At 30.2% G+C, this 18,515-nt stretch overlaps 3 protein-coding genes across 4 annotated transcripts in view; 1 reads left to right on the forward strand and 2 right to left on the reverse strand.

The window, feature by feature from the left end:
* LOC113368088 overlaps positions 1-18,515 on the reverse strand; it is a 329,266-nt gene that overhangs the window by 167,473 nt on the left and 143,278 nt on the right. The gene's annotated exons all lie outside the window — the stretch shown is intronic.
* Positions 12,140-12,973, reverse strand: LOC113368089 (DNA-directed RNA polymerase III subunit RPC9-like). The gene is made up of 2 exons (XM_026609654.1): positions 12,945-12,973; positions 12,140-12,657 (listed from the first exon to the last, which is right to left on the reverse strand). The coding sequence occupies exon 2, from the start codon at positions 12,546-12,548 to the stop codon at positions 12,156-12,158; it is 393 nt and encodes a 130-aa protein (XP_026465439.1). The 5' UTR covers positions 12,549-12,657; positions 12,945-12,973; the 3' UTR covers positions 12,140-12,155.
* Positions 13,462-17,812, forward strand: LOC113368090 (anaphase-promoting complex subunit 11-like). Its single transcript, XM_026609655.1, has 2 exons — positions 13,462-13,509; positions 17,351-17,812. The coding sequence occupies exons 1-2, from the start codon at positions 13,491-13,493 to the stop codon at positions 17,587-17,589; spliced, it is 258 nt and encodes an 85-aa protein (XP_026465440.1). The 5' UTR covers positions 13,462-13,490; the 3' UTR covers positions 17,590-17,812.

Consider the following 18,515-nt stretch of genomic DNA (forward strand, 5'->3'; position numbering starts at 1 on the left):
TTTAAGTTAGTAATTTTTTTTAAATCAGAAAAACTGTCTAAGAATTTTATTTTTAGACTATATGTATTATTTTGTCTCCAGCTTTCAAACTAATTATAAAATTTTGGTCAATTTTCTTCATAATTATTTAAAAATAATTAGCACATGTTCTAGGCAGTCAAGAAGTTCATTTTCATATTTTTTGTTAATTTTTGTGAAATTGAAAATAGAAGTTCAAAAATATGAATGTGAGAGGCTAATTTAACCCGCTTTTTTCATATAAACATACCAGTTGTACATAACATTTTTAGATATTTGATGGGTAGTTGATTCAATATAGACCTATACTTTTTGAAAGCCCGGTACAATCCGGGACAAAATTCCGGCACAAATATTGCTTTTAGAAAAACTCGGTATGCAAGGTAGAAATCCGGGACTGTCCCGGCCAAACCGGGACGTATGGTCACCTTACTGCAATGCATTACAGGACTGCTGGGTTTGGATTGTAAAATAAGGTTTTACTTTCGTAAATAAGATTATGTTCAGAGATGCTCTCATATTTTGCATCACAAAGAAATGATAAAAGTAAACATGTCATATTGTGTGGATTGTTTTCTTATGATAAATTTAATGCACTCATATGATACTCATCCTGATAATTTTTGCAGACCTGCATACGCCTAGTGGTGGCCTGATAGCCAGTAAGCAGAACGATAGGCATCTAGTCAATCGATTGCGGTGCGCTTCGGCCGCAGCCGCACTTCCAATGCCTGAGAAAAGAAAGTGGTCACGCGTAGGCCCAGTTTATTGTCACGCGAGGTAAACATCAATCCAGCGACGAATTATAAAATAATTGAATTCATAATGCATTTTTCTCCATTATTGCACAATCAGTAATAATAAAATTCTTAATAATTAATGTTGAATTAACTCGGTTGATTTAAAAATTTATTGAATTTTAGAAGCAACTATATTCTTATAATATGCAGCTATAAATCTCAAAATAAAGGTTTTAGATTAGTACAATCTCATTTCAATAATGCTCTTGAATTGCTTGGCAAATTATGCTTTTAAGCCGTTTAGACTAAAAAATTCATTAAAAGCAATTATAGCTTCTCCTTTCGGATATCATTTAAATATAATTCTAGTGAAAAACGGAGATAATTAGTTGCTTTTATAGTATAGAAATAACGCAGGTCGAAAAAAAGTTGTCTATATTGGGTGTGCGACATATATTTTTCAATTTATTTTTTACTTACGAACACGAATTTGAAGTCAAAATTGGAGGTCATTCGCAGAAAAAAAACGAAGAAAAATAAGAAAACGATAAACCATATCTCCGATCGGATGTTTTGTATCTAATTAAAAGCCTATAGTTTGTCTTTTTCAACCCTTTTGCTACATGAGTTTAGTACACCTGCTGTAGCGTGCTGCTCATTTGCACTATGAATGGACAAACACAACGATTATGAATAAAAATGTGTTGGAAAATTAAAAATTACGCTTCTAATGAACGGAAATTGCAATGAAAGACTAGGATCCTCAATACTTTAAGGGGGTATACTACTGTAGAAGCATGAATTTTGCCCGGTTTTTGAAGCGCTGTATAAAGGAAACAAATAATATTTTTACTATCGATTTTTTTATCATTTGTTTATTGATATTTTATTATTACTTAAAAAAAATTATTAAAGAAAAAAATTAGAATTCACAAAGTTATGAGCGGTCAAAGTGGGGGCTCAAAAAAAAGAGGGTGTCCTGGCGTGCATGATTCCAACCGTCCTGGTGATCCGGAACATAAAAAATAGATGGATTCTTAATTATTATAGATACACTATCGTATGAACCTTGGATAAGTTAAAAAAAATTTTTTGTTTGAATGGCGGCAGTTTGAAAAAAAAAAATTTTTTTTCATGCTTTTTTTAACAATTCCGAATTTTTTAAAAATACTAAATGAAAAGTTATTGTTTTGGGAAAGGTCCATGCGATAAAGCGATGTATAGAGAAGATCTTCTCCAAATTTGAAGTAAATGGGTTCATTAGAACTCGAGATATCTTTACCGCCAGCTCGAAAAAAGTAGTTCCGAGAAAAACGCGTTCAAAGTTTTGCAGTCGGTCGGACCCGAACCGAGGTCATGTCACTAAAACGGCTATAACTCAGGAAATAATAGTAATTTTGAAAAACCCTTTCAATGACATATTTTTGAATAACTATACTTTGAAAATATGAAAAAAATTTTTTTTCGATTTTTTCAAAATTCTACAGTAGAATACCCCCTTAAGAGGTTTAGACTAAAAAATGCATTAAAATAATTTATAGCTTCTTCTTTCGGATATCTTTTAAATATAATTCTAATGAAAATATAATGAAAAAAACGTAGATGAACTAGTCGCTTTTATTATTATTGAAATAACGCAGGTCAAAAAAAGTTGTTTGTATTTGATGTGATACATATATTTTTGATATTATTCTTTACCTCCGAACACGAATTTGAAGTCAAAATTGGAGCTCAGCGCAAAGAAACGAAGGGAAACAAAAAAACGACAAAATCTCCGATCTAGAAATGTTTCTATATGATAATTAAAATATTATAATTTATGTCGTTTTCTAGCCTGTTCTCTCCTTAACCCTTTCGCTACGGGAGTGCTTTTTGCATTAGTGCCGCTGCTGTACGGTAACAGCGTGCCGTGATCAAGAAGTTGCAATAAAAGACTAGAATTTTCAATACTGAACTCATAGTGATAAATCTTGAAGCAAACACAAACACAACATGTAGTCCAGGGACAATATCCGTAGACAGAGCACGTCATGTGTATGTCGTCCAGGAACTACATTCATAGCGAAAGGTTTAAATGACTTGTGTAACAGATTTGGAACGCTTCTTGAATCTCTATCATCTGATGAATATCTCCTAATAACATCCAGCAGTAACTTGCAAACAAGAGATACTACAAATATATTAGCAGATTATCTAGGAGCAATGGGGAGTACTTTTGTTTATAAATTACTTCTGCAAGCTGCAAAAAGATACTCATCAGAGATGAAAAAAGCAGAAAATTGCAGAAATTCGTTACACAGGACATTTAAGTAAAAAATGGCTAGAAAACGAATACAGAAAAAATGTCTATACCGGAGATTTTATCGTTTTTTGCAGTTTGAACTCCCAATTGTGACTTTAGATCCGTGTTCAACGGTAAAAAATACATTGTAAAACATAAGTCGAATACAGACAACTTTTCTTGTAGGCCTGTGCAATCATTCGAACACTTGCGATTAAAAAAATTTAACAAAGCATGAACGTGCGCTATATTGAAGTAAAATATTTCTTAAGTCTATTTTTTCATTATTTTGCAAGTCGAATACAACTTCGTTATGATATGTTTTTATGGTTTTGTTAATAGCAATAATAATTTTAGGAAAAGTGATTCATCATACTCGCACCAGCCAAGCAGTCGCGGTGCGTGTGGCTCTTCGGATCCAGCTTCTTCTGACGACTACGATGATGATTTTGACTATGATGATCTTCTTCTAATGTCTTCGCCTCCGCCTCATTGTAACCAGCACCAATACAATACAGGTTGCTATTCAACGCCAGTTCGTTTTCGCAGTTCACCACCACTCGAAGCACTGAAACCGGCCAACACGGTCAGCGGTCAGCAGTCAATCGTGGTCGCGGCCCCAATTCCTGTGATGATAGTACCCGTTACCAAATTAATTTCAGGGGGCGAAGAAATAGTCAAAAAAGCATCAAACGGGAGTCACCGATTGTTATTGTGAGAAGGGAAAGTGATGAGGGAAAAAACGGAAGGCAGCAGTGGAACACCTGCTGGTGAATGGACGGCCGGCGATACACCTATGGAGGTAAGTTTTATATAGATTATTATTAAACTACTTATTACAGAAGTCTGAAAGTAAGTCTTTTGACATTTATGTCATTAATTTTTATAATCAATAATTTTATATATTTTTATACAAGTGGAGTTTATACTTCCATATTCATAACTACTCCCACAGAGAAGGAGTATGAATCGGAAATTTAAAAAAATATAGATTTTGATGCAGCACCATAATCACTGGTCTTTCGTAACTACTTATAAGGTACGTCCAGTCATCGGTTCATCGTAGTTAACGCATTTACTACCTGACACCGGACTTCTGTTGGTATAACCATTTTGTATACCCAGTGTTTATTGCTGACACAAAAATTTATTCTGAGCTTAGACCTTGGGTCATGAATTGAATGCACTATCAAATGGTCATTGGAATCGCAATTCAACCTCTCCTTGTCCGCTAACTCACCAAATCGTCTTTTGATGCATAAGACTTTGGGACTGCATCTTGTCAAGATGATGACTCTTTAATACGCTCTCCTTCGAATCACATCCGATTCGAGAATCCGATGTATGATCCAAAGGGCTACAGAAGTCGACAAGATTATGTCTTGTATCTTGATATTCTTCTTTTAAACACTTCAACTCATTTCCAGAAAATGCGTCATTATGTTTATAAACACAATCTTCGTATTATCGATGCATTTTTAGAATAATTGCAAAACTAAACTTTAAATATGATTTCTTTATCATCATTCTCAAACAACAGATGCAATTAGTTATTTTATGTTGTCCGTGTATGATGAGTTGTTAACCAGAATGGACCATCTACTGTTCGACCAGTTATTAAAACCTGTCGAAAAATTTGCTATTTAGAAAAAATGTATTATTTCCAACTATTTTATATACTTTTACTTATCTTTACATTATTTTTCTTCATTTTTTTATTATATAAATGAAACAGAATTTCCATAGTTCATTGGGTTTTCGTAAAACGTGAAGCGAATTTAGAGCCAGATCAGATTTTTTGCTACCATTTAACAACAGAAGTATTATGTTTATTAGAGTTCGTAAAATTATTTAGTAAAAATCTCATCAGATCCTCAACGCATATCAGATTTTCCCGATTTGTGGAACGGTCCACCCTGGTTACCAACTCCTATTATCTCTTCAAGAATAATGAATATATTTAGACGGCCTGATAAATAGCAATTTGATTTGACTATAATAATTATGTTGCTATGGTAAATATACTTACATATAAATAAATCAACTACTTTTTTTGGTACAGGTTCGCTCACTTAGTCCTCCATCGAAAGTCTTTCACTGCTCAGTGTCACCCAAGCGCCGGTCTACGCGGCCGAATTCATCTCACCAAGCACGTGCTCATAGGCATACGCATAGGCCGTGTTTAGATTTTGACAAAATGCAGCAGGTAAATTTTTTTCATGTATGTTGTTTATGTTAAAAAACGTATAGATAGCAAATTATGGAAGTTTTAACAATATACATTTTTAGCAAGTCATTGTTTAATATTTCATTATTTTTGGAAGCAATTTTTTTAAATTTCACAAAATATTATTTTTCAAAGAAATTGATTTAATATCAACGAATAATGAATAAAACTTTTCAGTGTGCAAAGTGTTAATTTATTAACTTTCCGAAGTTTGTTTTCATCTCAGAAAATCTGATTTGCTTATTTTGTTTTCTGGACGTTTCAAAATAATTGTTAATTATTTTTGCAATTTATGCAAATACAGTTGGAAATCTTTTTATGCGTACATCTTTTGCGAACATATTTATTACAATTTAGACACGTATTACTAGTTTCATTTTTATGGCGAAGTCGTATTATACAAAATTTTCTTATGTTACAATTCGAATTTGATGCCTATGGATCATAATTTTTCTTTAACTTTTTCCGTCTTGATTCCATATAGTCCGCGCAAAGCTGTTCTGCTAATTCAAACGAAATTGCCTTTGTTGGGATTTTGATTCATGTAGCTTCCTTGTAGAAAGAATCCAGGCATTTGTTGCAGCTAAATCTAAATTATTGAAAAATATTTGCAGGGGTGGTCTACTACTTTCAGTTGAGCTGTCAAAACGAATAAATCGTAGAATTTGTTTGAACGTATCTCAGGGTAGTTTTTTAGTCGTTTTCCTAAAAAATCTGGACCCCACTTTGCGACCATAAATTACTCAACTTCAAATTTTTAGCCTAATAGGCCCCACGAGCATATGAAGTTACAATGGATGTACGTATTTCCGGTATAATGCTTCAGTCGTACCCCAAAATTCGACCGCCCCTCTTCTTCTGTGCACTTTTTTTATATGTTTGATAATACAGTTATCTATTATCAATAAGAATACACTGACAAGATCATCTGTTATTGTGTAGCCTGTTGGCCCTTTCACACTTGAAAACAATAGTACAGGATGATCTTCCTAGACTACCACTTTCGGCAATTTTTGTCCGTATGGCGTTTTCGGTACTTTTATCAGCTTGTGAGCCACTTAGTACCCAACACATTCTCCTGGACATATTGATGATCACATCCATCCTCATCGATGGTGATCGTCGTTTCATTGCTATCCCCAGCATCAGATGATTCATCTTCATATGATAGTGCCCAATTTTTTGCGTTTGATTCTATGTCGGAACACTCTGACCTAATTCCCAATACAATAAAGCCGTTTGCTTATTTAAAAATTCTATAGCAGTCAAAGTGACTGCTTTTCGTTAATGTAGGCATAACACGTAAGAATATTGAAAATAAAAGAGTAGCAAGGCAATTACTATCATTTATATACGCATTTACATGTTGTATAAAAAATCGCATAATTTCAAGAAGCTGCGATTTCATATACACAGTTATTTTTTTATTTAAAATGAAAAATAGTCAAAGTGACTGCTTCCGGAAATTTAGGCGTCAGAACTTCCTGCCTTATAAGCTATTAGGCTCAAACTCATTGCGGTAACCCAACGGTTAATCCATCTATATTTGATTATGGCATTAGAATTCATTTAATAGGGGTGATATATTGTTCAATTTGATGCAGCAATGCCTGGAAAGAGCTTATAATTTACTTGTAAATCTTTAAAATCTATATTTTTTAGTGAAGATGGATTTCGCTACTGCTCGATATCGGGGTTGTCCCGCGCCCCGCATTATTGCGAAGCGACGCGCTAACTACTCCGCCACAAACTTCTCTTTCAAATCCCATTAAACTGCTTTACTAAATTTTTGGTGTTTTTAAATTGACTATTATTAATGTGTGTTCAGTTGAAAGCCCGTTCGATACCCGCGTGGCGGCACAGCAACGAACGGGGCGGTGATCTCAGCGTGTTCTGTTGGTGAGACGCGCATCCCATTCCTCCTGATGCAGAGGGTCCTGGTTTCGACACAGTAGATGCCACCGACATGCAGCACCAGGCGGAAACAATAAACGAGACCAACACCTGCGATGTACAACAAACTCATGACACGACACACCAGACTGTCAGGTAATCGGAAAAGGCTAGCCAGATAATCAGATTATGAGGAAGAGTACAATAATCTATTACACAATTGGATTGCTGACTGACTGATAAGAAATTTCGTCTCCTAACAAAGATTTCTAGATAATAGTCTTCTGCAGTAGTTTCATTCATATGGACAAGGTATTGTGATGATGCAATCTAGACTAAAATTAAAATAATAATTTTATATTCTTTATATCAATTTATTTTTTAAATATTTGAATTAATTTATTCAGATGCTACAAGAAATGAATAAGTAAAATCAGTTACAAAAGTATTATAATATAGCATTCCACCTGAAAATCATTCGTTAGAGAAAAACAAAGTCAATTACTGTAAAAAATCATTGGCACATGATTATCATGAATAATTTGTAATTTCCATCTTGAATTATTGGAATGTGAAAATATAGATTTTATCGATCTTAGAAAATTATAGCATTAAATTATTCATTGTTAAGTCCATACTGATAATATAATCAAAATAACGGTACTTATGTACTCTGTCCCAAATTGAGCTTTAAATGATACTATGCTGCATATCTTGTGATATGGCAATAATTTTTTTATTCTCATATACAAACTAGAAGAAGGACCATTTTTATTTATAGGAGAATGACTTAAAAATCTAATGACTTTTGTTGCATAAATTGCAGCAGAGTTCTATCAAAATTAAATTCGGTGACATATATTTGTGCAATAATATAGCTAGGAATACTTTTTGAAGTATATAATGTGGGCAAAAATATATTTTCAGCATGGCATGAATATAACAACTATATCGTTGATAGATTTTCTTTTTATATAGTTATCATTGTGAGCATAGTTATAAATTGTACTCATTTTCCTTGCTGTGATAAGTCACACACACATTGTGTATACATATATACATGTGTGTGCATATATATATATATATATATATATATATATATATATATATATATATTTGTGGGTATATGTGTATATGTATGTATATATTATGACACCTATATACCAGTGATAAACTTTTATTTCTAAATCTTAATTTGTCAAGGCCTAAAAAATTCTTATTTGATGTTTGTCAATAATAAAATTCATATAGAATTTTCTGCACTCAACATTCCAAGTATTGGAAAAAAGTTTTTTCTGAATATTTGCTGTTTTTAAACCAGTAAGTTACAAAAAAAATATTTATAAGACTCAATGCATGTGAATCTGCTGAAAATCTATGTTCACAGTCTTTTGTTGTGTCGAATGCCTTTTTGAGAAGAGAGAAGAATTTTTAATATTTAGTCATATTTAAATTGGTGCACAATGTTGTGCATGGCAATATTTCAAATGGTTTTCCGAGATTAGAAAATAAGTTGTAAAGTGATATATTCATATATTATATAATAATATTGTATAATATTTGCAGAAGAATAATCAACATACACACATATTGATTGCATATATATATATATAATATATATATATATTTATATATAGATATTAGATATAGAGAGAGATAGATAGATAGATATATAGGAGATAGATAGATATATATATATATATATTATATATATTATATATAGATATATATTTATATATATATATATATATATATATTATATATATATATATATTATATATATATATATATATTACATGTATGTATGTATGCATATCTATATTTTTGGCATATAAGATTGAGGAAAAAGAAATTTAAAATTTATTTGCCAAATGCCTCATTGAAAAATGTTGATGTAAACAGAAAATGATATTATAATTCTTTTTAATTTTTTTTTTAAATATAGCAATAAAACTATCTGATATATTGTTACTATAAAAGTGAAAAACTTGCAATTGCAATTTGGTTATATTTGAAAATTGAAGAGAAGATAGATTATAAACATTTCTACAAAGCATCCATGAATAAATCATACATTTCTTTTTTCCGTTAAATATAATTATATATTTATATATGTATATATACGTATATGTATATGTATATTTATATGTATATGTATATATTTTTGTGCATATGTCATGTTTATGTGCTTGTGCTGATAATTATGCAGTTTTAATATTTACGGAGTAGGTTTAAGACATTGCTGAATGATTATTCATTAATTTTGTTAACATTTGATGGTATGCATACATTATTTTGTCAAATAATATTAATATTAATATTCACAAATTTTGTGTAATAGTGCATACACAATAACAACTTAACATTTAATTATTAAAATTGAGACTATAAATGAACATAATTCAAGAATTGTATTTATGTATTTTTAAATGTTAAAAGTTTTGACAATTTCAAAAGATGAAAATTGTCGATTGTTTTTATGAATCGCTTCATATGAAGCATTGAAATGTTTCTGCTTATTTTTATATATTCGTGTTATGTTTAATTCTAATTCACTGCTTAACATATTGTGAATATTTATGTTTTTGATTTTGTAATCAATTAGAATAAACAAAAAATGACTAGAGATTTCATGTTATATTAAAATGTTGATATTAACGCAAACAAAATTTAAATTGTGATAATTGTGAATGTAATTGGTCCCATGTTTGATCATGTATATGTATAATCAAGTTGAAAGTGTTTTACTTTTTGTAAACTGGATTGGAACATATTGGATTCTAATTGGTTGTGAATTTCAAATGTATGTAAATATGTTTGTTACGTAGATATAACTTGTTGATTTTTGATATCTGCCATAATGTAACTTAAAAAGCTTTTTATACATTTGAAACCTTATTAAATGCCTCGATATTGGATGAATTGGTTTTATGAAGTAGAATATAGGTATAATAAAAGAACTGAATAGAATGAGTTAATATAAAAAGTGCAAATTGCTAAAAATTTGGAATATTTTATATATGTATCCATTCATCCAATATCAAAACTTACACATACATCTTGTATCATTTGCATCGAGCATATTTGAAACTTGTATGTAGCAAAAAGTTCGTGTTATCATAGCAATGTTATTAAGCTATTTCAAAGATCACATGTTTGCATTGTAGTCAATGTCGATAATTTTAATAGAAGAGATTTCATATCTATAGTGGCATTATGAGAACAATGTTCCTTCTAAAATATATATTTGTTGTTATACTCTAAGGCTAGGTTATAATGTTAAATTTTATTTGATGTTTTCTTTGAGTTAATTTAATTAATATAACTTACAAAATTGATTTATATAAATGTTTACATTTACACAATCAACTTATTTTATATTTATACAAGACTCAAACGTATTAAAATATTGAGAAAATTAACAACAAATAAAATATTAAAGTGTTAGAATTAAGACATCTCTTAATGGCTAATTAAGCATGATAATGTTAAATTTATGGGTTAAAATCCAATGTACACTCTGCAGTTCGTTGTTGCACTTTATAGAATTATCATGCATAATTTTCAATTAGGAATTCATATTTGTTTAAGAATCAATACAAAATTGAAAGTGGAAGCTAATTTAATGTGAATTATGTGGTGGTGAATAAATATTCCAATAAGGATGGTTCGATCCAGAGAAGATATGTGAGCTGAGATTTATAGTGTGCAAGTAAAAAATATACAAGTAGGAAAGACATTAACAAATTTTCAAATTATCAAATTAAAAAGACAATTTTTGAATTATAGTAATTTAGTGTGAGTAGAAAAGAATGAGAACAATTTGTAAACAAAAGAATTAACTCAAAATATGATGATGATGTTAAACTTAAACTGATGTATGTGGACACATATTTGAATAAATTAAATATAGATGTTGTATGATAAAGAAAAAACAAATTGTTGGCGAATTGTATGGCTTCATCCATTTCAAAATAAATTTGTTTTTCTTTTATAATTCTGCTGTTTTTATTGAATGAATATTGATTGTAAATAGAATAAGAAACAAGGCTATTGTAATTTTATGCTTTATACCTAGCAATACAAGCAAGCAGTATTGATGAATATAACAGTTAAGTAATTTTATCTAAATAAATATCTGCTTTAGATCAATGGAACATGAAATTGCAATGCCCGATCGGTTTTTGAAGAAACAGTTTTCTCATGATATATGAAAACAATATACTTAAATTTATTTAGATAAAAGGACAGATATATTCATTATGATAACATTCCTGGATTCAAAATTGATTAAAGTCTTTTTTGACGGTATACATTTTTTAAATATCCACTGCGTATAATTTTTTATAATATGAAAATAAAAATAAGAGCGGAATCGAAAAGAAAATAAAGTTTAAATATAATTATAATGATATAAAAATTAAATTAGAAGGGTTAAAAAAAACTTGTTAAGATAACGTTGAAGAAGAAAATAAGAAAAAATAGAAGTAATATTAAATACAGTTAATACCTATTGTTTATTGTTGGATATCAAAATTGGTATATTTAAAAATATTGTTGGAATATTTGAAGAGGTTTCAAAATTTGTTAATGATGCTGTGGAATTATTGGCTATTTAATTTTCTAAAAGGCAGTAAATTAAAAATTAAATATTCAGATAATAAAACTGTTTATGTACTATATATATATTTATAATTTTTTGAAACTTTAACTCACAATCAGTCACTTCATAAATGTGATAGTGGATAAAAATAACATTTTTTGGCAAATCATATATTGGGAACTTATATTTAAAATCGAGAATATGCAGTATATTTTCAATTAATTAATTTTAATGCAATAATTACTTAATATGTTACAACTTTTACTAGCTTTTCTATTTACCCAAATAAAATTTATAAAATGAAATACAACACTTTGTGAATCATAGACCTTAAAATTCACTTAATAATAATTAAGCTTATATTATTATTTCCTTGGCAACTAATAGAATCTATTAGTCATTCTCTTCATCATTTATTTCGGGTACTGGCAAAGTATTTGCAATAACATCTAGCAGTTTATCCACATCTTCTTCTGATAATCTTTCTTCACTGTCCTCAACAATTAATTGTATTTGAAGGGGCGTAGTAGGAGGTTCATTGATCATGAGAAGCTTCTCAATTTTTACAAGATTAAAGGGTTCTACAGCTTTCAGAAAGTTTGATATGTTCTCCTTGCTTTGTAAAACGCATGGAGAATCTTCTAAAAACTTCAAAGTTTCATAAGTAATTGTTGCAAAATTTCGCATCATGAATTTCCGTTTTGAATCTTTCAATTTCAACTCCTTCAGCACTTGCATCACCTCAAAATTGCTTAAGAAGGCAGTATTCACTTTAGTTGCTTCCATAGTTTTAAAATAAATTAATTTCCTTATTTAATATATTTCTAGAATATTTATTACTTCACACTTCTAAACAATTATCTATACATCATTGTATACCAGCAACATAATATATCTGGAAAATTGGTAAGTCTTATTTACATAATTGTAATATTATAAATGTTTATTCATTTTATAAAATCTAAAATAATATCATATCATTAATGTATTTTAGTTTTATTTCTATGATACTTGGCTGTACTACAGATTTGCTAATAGAAGCAACATATTTCAATTGGCTTGAAATCAAACCAGAGTGCTATGGGCATACAAAACAAAGCAAGTTACTCGGTAAGATATTCTTTAGCTATCAAGAAAATAAATTTAAATTATAACACACTGTAACTAAGGTGACACATTTACCAAGTTTTGTAATCCTTTTAGCAAACTGTACTCTTTTCAATTCCTGCAAACTGAAAGTACTCATTTGTATAATTTTAGACAAAAAAATTATTTTTCTAAATATTAAGATTCAATGGAATATGAATATATCATGTCTAGGGACAGAAGTTTCTTCAGCAGTAGAATTGAAAACAATATTTTCTGTTTTTGAGGTTAGGTCATACTGATTTGAATAATAATTTATTTCCCGCACATTTTAAATTCTAACAGCATTAACATTAAACATTTTCAATTTAAAGCTAAATATATATTTCCAAAAAATAAAATACCTGGTTTTAATTACATCAAATAATTTTTTTTTAAATCGATCTGTTCAAGTACTTTTGAAATATAAAAAGTGACAGTTCACGCCTCAAACAAATCGTGACATATAACAATTATAAAATTTTTTTAGAAGAGAGCGTTGTTATATGTGGTTATTTTGTAATTGTTCAGATGGTTATTTTATCATAAATAATTATATTGTTTGGTTGAGGATGCTACAAAAAATCATCCAAGTTGTTTAGAATGAAAGTCATAATAAAAAGTAAGTAATTCGTGACATGATGAAATGGATTGTTAATAATTAATTATTATAATAATTTTAATTTTAATATAAGAATTATGTGTATTTTTACATGTTTTGTGAAAATTACTTAATTAACTAAATTACCCGCTTTTTATTGAAATCATTAAAAGTGAGGTTAGGTTCATGTAATTAATGTATAACTCTTCCGCTTAATTATAAGCAAATTTTGATTGTTGAATAATTCGTTAATTCGTTTAATATAAAATTTGACAAAATTTGTTAAAAAACTATAAGTTTTATTTATTACGTTTGTGAATAGATAATTGTCATAAAAAGTGCATGCTCTGAAAATTTAATTGAATTAAATTATTAATACAATTATATAATTCTATTTTGATTTGACATAGTAATCTAAGAATATAATATGTATCCTAATAATTTTTTTTTTCAATATTATATTCAATATAAAATTGAAGTGAAATAAGATTGATTTAATTTCTAAAACATTATTACTAACAACACGTACACATATTTTGAACAAATTTATATTTTATGTTCCTACAAATTTGTTACAAATTTATATTTTATGTTCTTATTGACTTGATGAGTTTATGTAGTCTTAATACCATATTATTATCGATTAGGTTATATAATGCATCATTTTCAATTCATAAGATAAGCATATGATACTCTCAGACGTGCTAACTGAAGAACTACCAGACTAAGAAACTGATATACTAAAAAACTGGCAGACTAAGAAACTGATGAACTAAGTAATAGAGAGGCTAAGAAACTGCCGCACTAACAAACTGTCACACTAATAAATTGCCTCACGGACAAACTGGTCAGACTAAGAAACTGATATACTAAAAACTTGATAGGTTAATTTGGCAAACTGAGTAATAGAGAGGCTGAGAAACAGTTGTGCAGAGAAACTGCCAAACAAAGAAACTGCCAGATAAAGAAACTGCCAGACCAAAAAACAACCAGATCAAAGAACTGCCAGACTGGAGATAATGATAAAAGCCAAACTGAGAAATTGCCGAACCAAGTAACTGAAGAACTACCAGACTATGAAATTAATACCAGACTAAGAAAATAGAGAGGCTAAAATACTGCCACACTAATAAACTGCCTCGCAGAGAAACTGGCAGGCAAGGAAATGGCCAGACTGTGAAATGGCCTGACTAAAAAACCGTCCAACTAAAACACTGCCAGACTAAGAAACTGATATACTAAAATACTGATAGGGCTAATTTTTCAAACTAGTTTTCCAAAGTAATAGAGAGGCTAAGAAACTGTTGCGCAGAAAAACTGGCAGACGAAGAAACTACCAGACCAAGAAACTACCAGATCACAGAACTGCCTGGCTAAGAAGATAATGATAACTGCCAAACTGAGAAAATGCCAAACCAAGTAACTGCCTAATTGAATAACTGACAGGCTAAGAAACTGACAAACTAAGTAAGAGAGAGACTAAGAAATTACCATGCAGAAAAATTAGCAGATGAAGTAACTGCCTATGACTACGAAACTTCCTGACTATGGAACTGATAAATTAAAGAACTGCCAGACAAAAAAACAGAGGTGCTATGAAACTGCCACACTAAGTAAATGCTGTGCAGAGAAGGCAAAGAAACTGCTTGACTAGAAAAATGTCAGACCAAGAATCTACTGGACCAAACAACTACCAGACTGACAAGAATGAAGAACAGATTAAGATACTGTCTAAGTTGGAGACAGGCTATAAATAATCTCAAATAAATTTCTGTATTATTGTGTAAGAAACCAATATACTAAAAAACTGATAGGCTAATCTGATAAATTAAGTAACAGAGAGTCTAAGAAACTATTGCGCAGGAAAACTGGCAGACGAAGAAACTGCCAGGATAAGAAACTACCACGCTGAAGAGAATGATAACTGCCAAGCTGAGAAAATGCCTAACTGAAGAACTGCCAGACTAAGAAACTGATATGCTAAGAAACTGATATACCAAGAAACTGATATACTAAGAAACTGATATACTAAGAAACTGATTCACTAAAAAACTGACAGACTAAGAAACTGACAAACTAAGCAACAGAGACGCTAAGAAACTGTCCTGCAGAGAAATTGCCAGACAAAGTAACTGCCCAACTAAGGAACTGCCAGACGATGAAACTGATATACTAACTAACCGACACTCTAAGTAACAGAGGTGCTAAGAAACTGTCACACTGAGTAAATGCCATGCAGAGAACTGGCAGGCAAAGAAACTGCTTAACTAAGAAACTGTCAGACCAAGAATCTACTGGATGAAACAACTGCCAGACTGACGAGAGTGGAGCGGATTAAGATACTGACAGTCTAAGTTACAGGCAGGCTAAGACTCTAACTATTACAATTATTCAGGTTTTCATAAAAATAATCTCAAATAAATTTCTGCATTATTGTGTAAGAAACTGATATACTAAAAAACTGATTGGCTAGTCTGGCAAACTAACTAACAGATAGGCTAAGAACTGACTGTTGTTCAGAGAACCTGCCAGACTAAGAAACTGCCAGACTAAGAAACTGCCAGACTAAGAAAGTGCCAGGCTAAGAAACTGCTAGACTGAAGATAATGATAACTGCCAAAATGAGAAAATGCCAAACCAAGTAACTGCCAGACTAAGAAACTGATATTCTAACAAACTGACAGACCAAGAAACTGCCTAACTGAAGATCTGCCAGACTAAGAAAACAACAAACTAAGTACCAGAGAGGCTAAGAAATTGCCATGCAAAAAAATTAGCAGATGAAGTAACTGCCTGACTACGAAACTTCCTGACTAAGGAACTGATAGATTAAAGAACTGCCAGACGAAGAAACTGATATAGTAACTTACTGACAAACTAAGTAACAGAGGTACTAAGAAACTGTTACACTGAGTAAATGCCGTGCAGAGAACTGGCAGACCTAGAAACTGCTTGACTAAGAAGCTGTCAGACCAGGAATCTACTAGACCAAACAACTCCCAGACTGACGAGAGTGGAGAACAGATTAAGGTACTGACAGTCTTAAGTTACAGGCAGACTAAGAGTCTAACTATTACAAGTATTCCTGTTTTTATAAAAATAATCTCAAATAAATTTCTGCATTATTGTGAAAGGAACTGATACACTAAACAAGTGATAGGCTAATCTGACAAACTAAGTAACAGGGAGGCTAAGAAACTGTTGCGCAGAGAAACTGGCAGACAAAGAAACTGCCAGACTAAGAATCTGCCAGCCCAAAAAACTGATTAGACAGTAGATAATTTTATTACAATATTGCACCTGATATCTAAGTGATAATGAACAAATACCTCATTAATTGTTCTCCAATTTTTCTCTGTGATATTTATATATTGTTGGTTATTCTAAATGTAAAATTTTTATCAGATATTCAAATATTTTAATTACATAATAAATAATAATAATGTAATACAATGATATGGTAATAATATTTATAATTTAAATGGTACATGTAAAACTAACTAATTACTATTTTTAATTTTTTTTTTTTTTTTGTATTTATTTTTCATAGCAAGCTATACAAAGTACATTCAGCTACATTTGTTACAGTTATATATTTTTAATTATGGGTGCTTATTTTAATTTGCAATGCTGCAATGTTTATATATTTGTCAGAAATTGAAAACTTTATATAACTTCAAATTTGTCAAAAATGTAGAACAAGATAGAAGTTTTAAAACCGCTTAATACAAAAATATACATAGTTTTATTTAATAATAATAGTAATGTAAAAATAATTGCTTAATACAATAATATACGTAGTTTTATTCAATAATAATATTAATGAAAAAATAACGCAATATCTATCTATTATTAATTACAGGCTTGACTGGTGTAGCAGCCTGGCGATGGGTTGCCAATGATGACAGTTGTGGTATTTGCCGTATGGCTTTTGATGGCTGTTGTCCAGAATGTTCCCTTCCTGGTGACGATTGTCCTCTCGTATGGGGTGCATGCAGTCATTGCTTCCACATGCACTGCATTGTGAAATGGTTACATAGTCAACCTCATACGCCTTTATGTCCTATGTGCCGTCAGGAATGGCGCTTTAATAATAATTGAGGAACTGTAGTTTTCTTAATAAAGATTTGATAAAGTGTTGTAATAAGAAACTTGTAATAAGTGCATTTAACATATCAGTCTGGTTGCTTATTAGTGGTCTGCGACATAGTGGTTTAAGGACTATTTAAAGAATATTTTTTATTGTAAGTGTTGTTTCTGATTTATATTTTACAATAATAATAAACATTATTTAGTGTTTGTTAGTGAAATGTGTTAAGTTTGCTCAGAGTAGTCTTTGTCTTAAGGTGAGTTATTCATTTGTAAATCAAACATAGATATAAGACGTAAACTATAAAAGTTCTGAGTATTTTTATTTTACTGCTACATATTATTAATTTTATTGAAAGCCTTTTTATTTGATAAAAATATAAATTGAATCTTTTGTACTTGGTCAAGATTTGACCAGCGCTTTTTCTATTTAACTCGGGACCCTTTGGGTTAGGGAATACAATTGTATGAGTATAAATATCTGTAACTTATAATAATTAGAGAGACTAGCAAAAGTAAAGAGAGAAGAAGGTTGTAGAGTGAAGATCAATATATATTGTAAATTAAATAGTGGTTCCATTCACACAATTATGGACAGTCCGCTTAATATCCTCGTATAGTGATACTCACCTCACCAGTACTCAATATTTTAAGTAATATTTGCATTCATCATAGAATATATTTTGTAATAATCGCGGAGAGAAAAACTCAGAACTTTTTACTTTACATTATATGCTAGATATATTCTGCTATCTAATAACATTTTCTTTTAATAGTATGCCATCAATTTATTATTATATTTGCACAACCACTCAACTTTAGACTTAATGTCCATGGATTATATTTTTTCATTAATAGTCCATTGGTAGATAACATAAAGTTAATAACATAGGAAAAATGTGCTACATATGATATTGATTTGTAAATTAATATCTCAA

The sequence above is a fragment of the Ctenocephalides felis genome, unplaced genomic scaffold, assembly GCF_003426905.1.
Source record: "Ctenocephalides felis isolate EL2017-DRISC unplaced genomic scaffold, ASM342690v1 CF-g0.4_SCAFFOLD_01170, whole genome shotgun sequence".
NCBI lineage: Eukaryota > Metazoa > Arthropoda > Insecta > Siphonaptera > Pulicidae > Ctenocephalides > Ctenocephalides felis.

Coding starts and splice junctions, on each gene's coding strand:
- LOC113368089 (XM_026609654.1), bottom strand. CDS start 12,548: ATGGAAGCAACTAAAGTGAATACTGCCTTCTTAAGCAATTTTGAGGTG.